The 10916-nt window shown below is 32.0% G+C and overlaps 2 protein-coding genes across 2 annotated transcripts in view; one reads left to right on the plus strand and one right to left on the minus strand.

Moving 5' to 3' along the window:
* Positions 1-209: 209 nt before the first annotated feature.
* On the plus strand, positions 210-2914 carry LOC119672231 (cleft lip and palate transmembrane protein 1-like protein). The gene is made up of 4 exons (XM_038083234.1): positions 210-764; positions 822-956; positions 1024-1467; positions 1527-2914. Exons 1-4 carry the CDS (start codon positions 456-458, stop codon positions 2289-2291), a joined length of 1653 nt encoding a protein of 550 aa, XP_037939162.1. The 5' UTR covers positions 210-455; the 3' UTR covers positions 2292-2914.
* A 170-nt stretch (positions 2915-3084) lies between these two features.
* The window catches only part of LOC119667374 (nose resistant to fluoxetine protein 6-like), a 16771-nt gene continuing 8939 nt past the window's right edge, over positions 3085-10916 (minus strand). Inside the window, exons 2-7 of the mRNA XM_038076663.1 lie at positions 7845-8110; positions 6145-6323; positions 5086-5790; positions 4864-5029; positions 4187-4810; positions 3085-4121 (exon numbers count right to left, since the gene is read on the minus strand). Of these exons, the coding sequence (XP_037932591.1) occupies positions 3993-4121; positions 4187-4810; positions 4864-5029; positions 5086-5790; positions 6145-6323; positions 7845-8110 (2069 nt within the window). The 3' untranslated portion in view covers positions 3085-3992. The remainder of the gene's footprint in view (positions 4122-4186; positions 4811-4863; positions 5030-5085; positions 5791-6144; positions 6324-7844; positions 8111-10916) is intronic.

The raw sequence follows: 10916 nt of genomic DNA on the forward strand, positions 1-10916 counted from the left end.
CAAATCAACATGCAAGTTGAAAAATAGCTGTTGAAATGAGAACAAATGAAATAGAACGAATGTAAACACTTTCAAATGGCTCATTCAAAATGAGCCATTTTCGGCCAATGTAAACGCCGTATAAACATCATTTGAAAATGATTTGCTTCATTTTCAAATACAATTTTCCGTATTCATTTCAATAAAAAAATTCAATTATTTTCGTTTGACATTTCTGTCTCAAGTGAAATTCAATAAATTTTGTTGAATTTCGAAGTTTCGTTTTTTGAAATGTATTCTTTGGTTTTGCGCATAATGAAGAGCAAAATAGACTTCACGTCAGCTATTTTTCTTTGGTTGCCTGTAAACTCTTTCGTCAGCTGAGTGTATAGTAAATAAATAAAACTAAAACGGTGAATTGCTGTTGCAGACAATCCGTAAACATTTATAATTTATATTAAAAGAGTAAAGCAGAAATGATGATGCCATCAATAAGTACGATTGTGGCCAGTGTTTTTATCGCTTTCATCTGCCATTCTATTTGGATGATGTCCGAACTTTTTACTAAACTTAAGTGCTCTGAGGAGCCGTGCTACATCTCGTTCTTGTCGGGAAAGCCTCGCTTACAATTAGCGCTTTTTACATCAACGAGTTCAAATCCAATTTCAACAGAAGTAACAAAAATTTTCAGCTCAAATAATTTTGATTATTGGCATCCATTTAATCATGATTTTAACCTGGACATTCCACTCAAAACTCGACGAAACGGTACACTTTATATGCAAGTAAATGTTCTCTATTTATGTTTAATTTCCCTGATTATACAATTATTGTTTGTTAAGGTTGTATTAGCTTTGGAGGGTGAACCTTTGGAATGGAAATCTCTTCGTAGGGATGGTCCTACAATTATTCACAGCATGAGAATAACTGAATATATGGTACCTCAAGTAACTGCATTTAATTTGCTTGGTGAACAAGTAAGCTAAAACTTACCTCAACTGCCTCAAAATTTTATTAACATTTAATCTCATTAACAAATAATAGGATCACACAGTGAAAGCAGAAAAATTGGCTAAAGGCAACGCTAACTCATCGCTGAAACCAATCACTCATATTATGCCGAGTGTGCATGTAGCCTTACTTACAGACATATTTTCTTTATCACCAAAAGACGTTGCGCCAGAGATGGCAAATTTAATACATGTTAATCGAAATCGGCAGGTGTTACCGATAATGAAGACTGATTTCTTTAATTCGTATCAAAAAGACCTGGTTAAAGTTACTAAAAATACGACGGAATTTGCTCTTACCTTTCACTTCAAACCCATTGGCATTGGTAAATTACGTTTGTTGTTAATATTTGAACATGCTATGAATATGATGCAATCAATTGGGCTTTCCAAAAGTGACATTGATGATGTCAAAAACATGTTTTCTGATACGAATATGTATTTATTATGTAGTACAATGTTGGTGGCAAGTATACATGTAAGTTTTGCAAATGGAAATGAAAAACGATGTATTTTGTGAACATTTCTTAATTTCAGCTGCTCTTCGACATATTAGCTTTTAAAAATGAAGTTCATTTTTGGCGGAAAAAGGAGTCTTATGAAGGATTGTCTAAACGAACTATTTTGTGGCGTGCATTTTCACAAGTAATTATTTTATTGTATTTGCTAGATGAAAAAACATCGCTTCTCGTACTTTTGCCAGCCGGCACCTCAGTATTACTTGAAATGTGGAAGTGTAAAAAAATATTTAAAATTATTTTAAATTTTAGAGGCATAAGTAGGCAACAATATGAAGACAAGTCCAGTGCAGTTGAAGGGTCTGCCGAAAAAAAAACCGAAGAATTTGATAAAGAAGGCATGAAGTATTTAAGTTATTTATTATATCCACTGTGTATTGGGGGAGCAATATACTCTCTTTTATATCAACCACATAAAAGTTGGTATTCGTGGACACTGCATTCACTTGTGAACGGAGTTTATGCGTTTGGGTTTTTATTTATGTTGCCCCAACTTTTTATAAATTATAAATTGAAATCTGTAGCTGCATTACCTTGGCGTGCGTTCACATATAAAGCATTCAATACCTTCATAGACGATTTCTTCGCTTTTATAATAACTATGCCTACTGCTCATCGGGTTGCATGTTTACGTGATGATGTTGTGTTTCTAATTTATCTTTATCAACGTTGGTTGTATCCAGTTGATAAAAATCGGATTGATTCCGAAATATGTATTGAAAACACAACTGAGACTGAAGTATCATTGAATAATGATGACATAAAGACAAAAAAAGATAAATAAGTACATTCCAATATTTAATTATTATTTTATTTAAGATAAAATATTTATTAATATGGTATATTTCTGATTTAAGAATCCTATGTATGCATAACTATTTATTTCAAGTTCGATATGCAGTTTTTATTTTTTTATATGTAAAATGATGGTCCTTAGTCAAGAATTAAGTGATTCTTACTACAATATAAATGTAATTTGGGAGCTTTCCATATAAAAATAAATCAAATTTTATTTAAACAAAAATTTTGCTCCAAGTTGTTGTTATTGTAGTAGTAACCCACTGGAGTAAGCAAATAAGCAAATAATATGAAAGGATATACAAGACGTTTACATTAAACTTACAGTCAAGCGTTTTAGTTTCGAAGTTATGAGTGAAGTTTAAAAGAAGTCATGTTCCGCCTAATGTCATCATTGCGCATTTGGTCCCGACAAGTGAAGACAGCTATTGAGCGCAGAGTGTGCATTTGAGTCTTTTCATACGATGGCTCACGCTCACGAGCGAGCCCAATTTCAGAGCTCACGCTCGTGAGCAAGAGTGCGAACTGAGGCTCATGAGACCTCATGCGCTGCTTACAAGAAGGTGCTACATTGGGGTGCCATTAAGGTATATGGGCAATTTTTTTTTAGAAAAATTTGTTGACGGCAGCTCCCAGATCGGTTCATTTTACTAAAAAAATAATCTGTGTAAAATTTTAGTTCAATTGGATAAGTGGAAATGGTGCCCCAAAGATTGGAAAATAACGATTTTTTCCATAAAATTCATCTTTGATTGCTTATATCTCCGACATATTTAATTTTACATAGAAACTGTCTTCCTAAAAGTTATAAAATAAACAATTCACTCATACAAAGTTTTTCTGTATATCTGAACAATATAGGGTTTAAACGGTCGCTTTGTCGAATTCCAGAAGCAACGGGCAGCAGAAGCACAATGCACAGTAACATTTTAAAACATATTTCGAATTTGTTGCATCTTCAAAAATACCAAAAATCTCAACATGGATGTACATGCATAATAACAATAATAGTTATATTTCCTCTTAAAGTATAAAAATGTAAATTTTTTAAAATTTACAACAACAACACGTTACTAAAATTTTTATTTTTGTATTCATCTGAGAAAAGACTGTGTTGTATCTAAGTGAGTTTACTAATACATAATCTTCTTTATATAGAGTTTATATTTATAGCTCTATATTTCTATATATTTTTTCTTGTCAGGTCTCTTTAACAATTCATCACAAAATATTGTGAACTTTTGTGTTATAACCTCTGTATTCCGTTTACTTAGCCCGTTCGAAACAATCATCTGCTTATATTATGTATTAATTAAATATTTATTTAAGTTTTATTTTACAAAGATGTACAATGTGTTTATAAATTAAAGCATTTATATCAAATTGAAGTTAGTACATATGACATGAGTCGTATTCACAAATAGCAAGCATTTGTGTCCTTTGGAATAAATTATTAATAATATAATATTTGTCGGAGAATTTAAATGAGAAATGTAAAGCTATAAAAAATTTTAAAGTGAAAAATGAAAATGATTGATAAATAGATTTCGTTCTTATAAGATTATCACGATTATACATATGAGAGAATATTATGATTTAAGTAGTCGAATAAATCTATTTACAAAAAAAATTTAATTTGTTTTAATGAACATTAATCCTATTCCGAAGAGTATTCTGAGGCAATAAGTTAAGCGATACGCTTCTTTCGACTAGGAGACAATATTTTCAGCATAGTAACAACAGGCGCTTCAAATGATATCGAAACAATAAAAGAAAGTAGATATGACGCTACAACTAATCCGAAAAACATCACAACCTGTAAGGAATATAAAAATTTAAGATCTTAATATAAATATTTTCAAATATTGATAATTTTTTTACCATTGTGTCGCCGCCAAGGTGCAGTGGTGCATCTGAATTTAGCGCCATTGATCGTATGACAATTGGGTGCACTAAGTATGCACAATAAGTCACTCTGGAAAAAGGATATAGCCAGGATGCAGATAAAAATGTGTTTATGTAACCTCCGTATCCAGTTGAACACGCTATTGTGATCCAAGCTAGTGATAGTGCCCACGCTGAATGACTTAGCGAACTGTACGCCGCAGCAATAAGTCGAGATAGTTGTGCGCGATAAAGTCCAAATATTAATACAAAAAGATTTAACATTGCTAATATCCATCCCGTAGCTACTGTGAGTTTATGTAAACGCAATTTGCAGTTTGTTCGAAATAGTATCCAACCAACTGCCATACCTATTAAGTAAGGACCCAATCTAGTCCAGGGTTTGTCGTATATTTTGTCGAAAAGTGCTAAGGGGTCGTCGGTATCAGGACGATGATTGTTACTAAATGCAATAACTGCAGTTGTAATCCACGAAGACACCAGAAATACAATTGTGGTGAATGCCGAAAATTTAAAATGACGCACACCAATAATAAGGATCACCACTCCAATAATATAAAACTGTGTATCGTTCGCCAAGTACCAACTCCATAACATGCACTACAATATAACAATATATTATAATAAAAAAAAATTGATATTATTTTACAAACCATATCATCAACAGGAAACAATGTGTTTATATAGAGTAAGTTACGCCACCAATATTGAGGACAAGTAATGTGGTCCATAGTGGGAGGGTCAAAGATGGAGTATGTTGCTAAATATTTCATTGTTACTTGCACTACGCCTAATACAAACATATATGGTGCTGTTAACCTTTTGAAATTAAAATAATATTTAGTTGTTTAATTTATTATTTTATGATAACCTACCTCATAAATCTGTATGCTACCAACCCCATGAAGTGTGCGAATCCTGCGGAAAGCTCATTTTTACCCTGGGTAAGTTTATTTAATTTTCCTTTGGCGTTTGTACGAAAATATAAATACGATATGAGGAAGCCACTGATAAAGAAGAATGTGTCTACACTAAATGGGCCATTAGTTATCGCTTGAAAGAAAAAATTTTGTTCTACTTCCTTCCGCATTCCCATATTATCAGAATACTTAAATACAACGATACAGGTATGCCCCAGGATAACCCACGCCATCGAAAGAGCACGCAGACCATGAATAGAGGGAATTGTATCTGATCCAACATTTCTGTCACAAATTGCGTTAAAATTAGTTACAGTTGAAAACGAAAGTAATATTTCTGAATATACACTAAGTTTTTCAGATTCATGTAAATGGCCTTCTAGATGTTCGTCAGAAGTACTGTTGCTGCCACTCGCCTCTTCTTCTTTGTGTGGTAAGTTTAGAACAATATTTAATTCATTGAGTGATTCCTTCTTAAGAGAGTCATGCGCTATGGAATCACTGTAATCAGACGATGCACAGCCAATGCCAGAAGAAGTTTCGCTGCTGTTCATCATTTCTTTGTCCTGTCGCCGAAGGGCTTCTTTCAGTTTTTGCGTTAAATAGATCTCATAGAATGTGCCAATCAACATAAGGAATCCTACAATCGCCGATACGACACTAAATCGAATTTTTTTGTAAGTATAAAAAATTATAGAAAATTAAAGGATTATACTATGTAAATAATATTGATATATTTGTTTGCTAGAATGAACAGTAGCAACAGAAACATTTACCTATTAAGACACTAAATCCCACTCAATATAAAAGAACAGTGAAGGTTGTCAGTTAAATTAGATCACGTTGTCTAACTAATACCTTTAACTTTTTATCGTTCCCTCGTAACTGACAACATTTATTCTTTTTTAAATTGAGTCAGAATTAGTGTCTCTAGGAATTCATATATCTCATATTAACATCAAAGCATTTTTCTTATTTATAACTAAATGTAATTATAAAATATAATTATATTACATTAATATCCAAAACGTTTTGTCCTCAAAAATGTTAAAATCTCTGTTAGTAGGCAAGCGGACATCTAACACTTGCAGTTCACGAGCTTTTATTTTTGGAGTTCCGTTTTTCATCAATAAACGTACGTCTTCTATCGAACAAGATGAAGGCAAGCATAATCCCATGTAAATAGTTCGAGTCTAAAAAGTGATAATTTTTAATTTTGTTGTCGAAATTCTACTATAAATAGCTTTAAGAGTAATTTATTTGTCTGCTGTGTCATATAGTCAATAAATCAGAGGGTAGATTAAATGTGATAAAAAAATTGTCTAGTATTTATTTGCCATTACAAGCATACACTTCTACAAATTAAGCGATCTCACATAATTTGTTCATCAAGTCGAATATGATTTCTATAAGGAATTTATTTAAGAGCCAAAGATGTTGGCAGTTATCATCAACTATGTTACTTAGGTCTTATATATAACGTATATATACAGATATATATGTTAATGTTTTACTAACGTTTTCAAACTAGTGAGAAGAATAAATACTAATAGTCTAATGACTTTTTATTTTAAAATAAAAGCAAAAGCAATTACATATTACTTTTAACTTCATATTACAATAGGAATGCGTTGTATCGGTTTAGTTTTTGTAGGAGTACCAAAACTGAATCGTAGAATACTTCTATAAACCTTATAACGTGTCCGAAACGACAGAATGTTACAAATATTATATGCCATTAGTCCTACCCTATTAGTTCTAATAATTCACTACCTTCATTAATATTATTTTGATTTGTAAATATTTTCTTTTCTGAAATACGAAGTGGTGATCAAACACATACTTGATATGTCGTCAAATAATCAAGTTAGTAACTTTATTTTTAAGATCGGCAATCTTAGAACCCAGAAACAATAATATACTACATAACTAAAGGCCTTTTCGATGGCTCGCAAGTACGGCAAAAAACAGCAAGTTGTTGGCCTATGCAGGCCTATACTGGCCGCAATGTATGCAAAACAACAACACTATTTTCTCTACCTCGGCCAGCATAGTTATGCTGGCCAACCACATCGGCCAGTAAAAAAAAAAATGTTACCAACGCAATAAGTGAACTATTGTGAACCTTCATTGAAAATTCTAACGAATAGTGCAATCAAATGTCAAAAATTGAGGAAATAAAAATTCAAACAGAATTCAAAAATTTGAAAAATCTTGAAAAGTAACGAAAAAATAATAAGAATGTAGAAATCGTAAGTATTAAGCACATTGAATTTTTTTTATGTTAGTTATTACCAAGTAACATTTATTTTATTTCATTTAATTTGTAGTTTACACGCGTAAAAATTTTTTTTATAAAAATACACGCAAGTAAAACGTTGCTTTCTTCTCTCAACATCGACAGTACCTACAAAAATTTACTTATCTTAGTGTTTTATTTTTAAATTTCCAATATTCTTACCATTCCTTTTAATTCCTTGTTCATTTTAATTTTAAAATATTTTTATAAAAATATATTTGATTTATATGCACATATACAAGATTTGCTGTTTGTCAAAACAAAACCTTTGACAGATTGCAACAGTGATGCCAATAACTCGCGTGGCCAACATAGGCCAACATGCATTTTTTGCCGTACTTGCGAGCCACCGAAAAGGCCTTAAATTAGCCGGTCCGGTTATTTGTATTATATATGAATGCATACAATCACTTACCAAATTTGTGGGATACGTTTCATTCAGAAACATTTTCACAATGTAGAAACTGGGGAAAAACGGCGGATTTTCGTTGAGAATAGTGTTATAAACTTGTGTGTGAGCTTTCGCAAATGGCAGTCCAGAATTTTTCGTGGCATTCGTGGCATCATTTGAAATATTTTCGGTATTTTCATGGTGAATGGATTTACAAAGTGATAACGATCCCATCCAATAATTATTGCCATAAAAGAATCCGGATGTATAGTGTCCAGATGCATCATCCACTATAATATAAACGTATTAAATTAATGTTGTATGATATGAAACATAGTTATGTTTTGATATTCACACCCACTAGTGTTTTCAAACTAGTGAGTGAATAAATACTAATAATCTAATGACTTTTTATTTGAAATTAAATATAATTAAACTGATACAATTTTATTTAATTTAATTTTTGTAAAAATAAGAAATGAACTCTTTTTATTGAATAATATAAAAATAAATCGCCGTTTCTAGGTACTTTTGAACAAATATTTTTTTTATTGAAAATTAATTATAATAAAATTAATAATTCCATCGATGAAGACCTTCTGTGGTTTATAGGCTAAAAGCTTGGCCACCTGATTTTAAGCAGCTTTGCTTTATATGTAATTGCTTTATATTTGGCTGGAAAAACACAAGTGGCTATCGTTCGAGCCCTTCAACTTCTAAATATGAACAAATCATTTGTGTCTCGTGCCATTGCTCAACACCTTAATACTGGTAGCGTTGCTCGACGCCCAGGAAGTGGATCAAAAAACAGTAAAATGAAGAAGCGAATTGAGCGAAACCCACGCCGTAGCTGGAATCAAATGGCAAAGGAGCAGAATATATCGCGAGAAAGGATGCAGCACAGTTTTGAAAAATGAGCTCGAACTAAAGCCAGTGAAGATGAATAAAGTCCATGAACTAACCGATTAACAAAAAAAATTTTAGAGTCGAAAAAGCCAAAGCGTTGTTTCGTTTGCTCGAAGGTTGTGGGTTGCCGAATTTGGTTTTCTCTGATGAGTCACCATTCGTTAGTAAGCACTATTAAGCAGTACATAAACTAGCAAAATGTTCGCGTTTACTTGTTAGAGTGGTCAGCTGAAAGCTGGCGTCACCGATGGTGATGGTGTGAGCCATCATAACGGCCGACGGTCGCTCTCCGTTCGTGTTCACCAACCGTGCGATAAAAATAAATAGCTAAACGTATCGAAAAATTATATTAGAAGGAGCACTTAAGCCCTGAGCAGATAGCAATTCGGTCGGAGGCTTTGGACATTACAAGAGGACTTAGCACTATCGCACAAAGCATGCGGCAATCAAGAATGCCTTAAAAACAACGTTCCGTGCTTTATTCCATCAACACATTGGCCACCTTGTTCACTTGATACAAACCCTTTAGTTTTCTTGGTTTGGGGTATTTTAAAAAGAAAGTTTAGCACTAAAAAATATCAAAATATAGATTGTCTGAAGCAAGCGCTAAGCCGAGAATGGACCAAAATTCCCGAAAATCACTTGTATGTATTTTTAACTTTCGACTTGCGTCTGATAGCAACTGCAGAACAGTTTGTAGATAATGCTTCGTTCATCGCTTGAGAATACTAATATGTCACCAATTTAGTAAAATACAAAAGGTTAACCTTGAAAAATTTAATAGAAATAAGATTGAAATATCTATAATTCTATAATTCGATTATTACTATTACAAACTTAAACAGCTCTAATAGTTTGCTGCTAACAGTTTTTGAAATGTCATCTGGATTTTTCAAAAAATATATTGATTTATAGGTATTTTATTTGATATAAAATACCGTACAAATATTTTTTTGTTTAATTAAATATTTAAGTTTAATTAATTTATTTGCAACCTACCAAAAACAAAAAAAAATGCATTAGTGCTAACTATGCTAACAAATGCATACAAATACTGTACAGTTACAATGAAATCATAAAGTTTAATATATAATATATGATATTATATATTCTGTGCAGTTAACTTCTACTATACTTGGTAGTTCAGTTGTGGTGATTTCTTGAGTCTCCTAAGTTCTCGTTCGTTTTTACTAAGTTGTTTGGCGAAAATATTTGGGTAAGTTAGGAATTTTGCGCTGTACTTTGCATGGAAGAACATCCATCACTCATCACTCATCGTATATTAAGATCACGATGAATTTTATTATTGCTGACGAACCATGGTGCATTCCATATCATGAGGAATACCGTTGCTTGAAATCTTTGAGTGATTTTGATAACACTTTTTCCACCTGGATCCAACAATTGGATTCTGTACAGCAGCTGTAAAGCAGCTGCTTATATTTGACTTTTTTAAACTCAGGGATTTTCTTTTTGTTTTACCTGTTAGTTTTCGACCGAGATGTATTCCTAGATATTAAGTTGTATCTACTTATGGAATGGGGTTGTTGTTAAATATAATAACAGTGCAAATTGTGTTTTTGAGGGCAAGGTTACGTGCAATGATTTATATTCGTTAGCCATTTCTCCATTCATTTCTGCCAGGGACCATAACAATTGTCATTAAAAAAATAATAATCAACTAAAAACTCTTATCATTCGCATTTTAAAATAAAACTCAAAAAATAATAATTTAATTTGCTTTACACTATATTTTTCAAAATAATTATTATTATGTGCCTTTTATTTTTCCACGCACTAATAACTCTTACACTCTGCTTATTATTTTCAAGCGCACAAATAACTGTTATTTTTGCCTTAAAAATATAAAAATCAGAAATAACTCTTATTTTTTAGAACAAAATATTACTCACACGTCGTGCCTGAGTATAAGAAATGTTTTTGTAATTTCATACAAAAGGTTTTTGAAATAACTGTTACATTTGGTCCATATTTCTGCATTTCCTGAGATCTGCTTGTAGATATTCTGAGGCAAGTATTATGTAACGAGAGTAGGGTCATACATTAAAAAGAGAATTAAAACAAAAAAACGCGGTTTTTTTTTGGGAACGGTTATTCGGCCAACAATAAAAGGAGTTACATAATATTTATTAACCAACAAGAAGTAGTTCTATTATCGGAGAATTGTGA

Source organism: Teleopsis dalmanni, chromosome 1 (assembly GCF_002237135.1).
Source record: "Teleopsis dalmanni isolate 2A chromosome 1, ASM223713v2, whole genome shotgun sequence".
In the NCBI taxonomy this organism is placed as follows: Eukaryota; Metazoa; Arthropoda; class Insecta; order Diptera; family Diopsidae; genus Teleopsis; species Teleopsis dalmanni.

What these genes read in the sequence shown, in the direction of transcription:
- LOC119672231 (XM_038083234.1), top strand. Translation starts at nt 456, where the DNA reads ATGATGATGCCATCAATAAGTACGATTGTGGCCAGTGTTTTTATCGCT. An exon ending in TTAATTTGCTTGGTGAACAA is followed by an intron (nt 957 to 1,023) that starts GTAAGCTAAAAC and finishes AACAAATAATAG; the next exon opens with GATCACACAGTGAAAGCAGA. An exon ending in TGTTGGTGGCAAGTATACAT is followed by an intron (nt 1,468 to 1,526) that starts GTAAGTTTTGCA and finishes TCTTAATTTCAG; the next exon opens with CTGCTCTTCGACATATTAGC.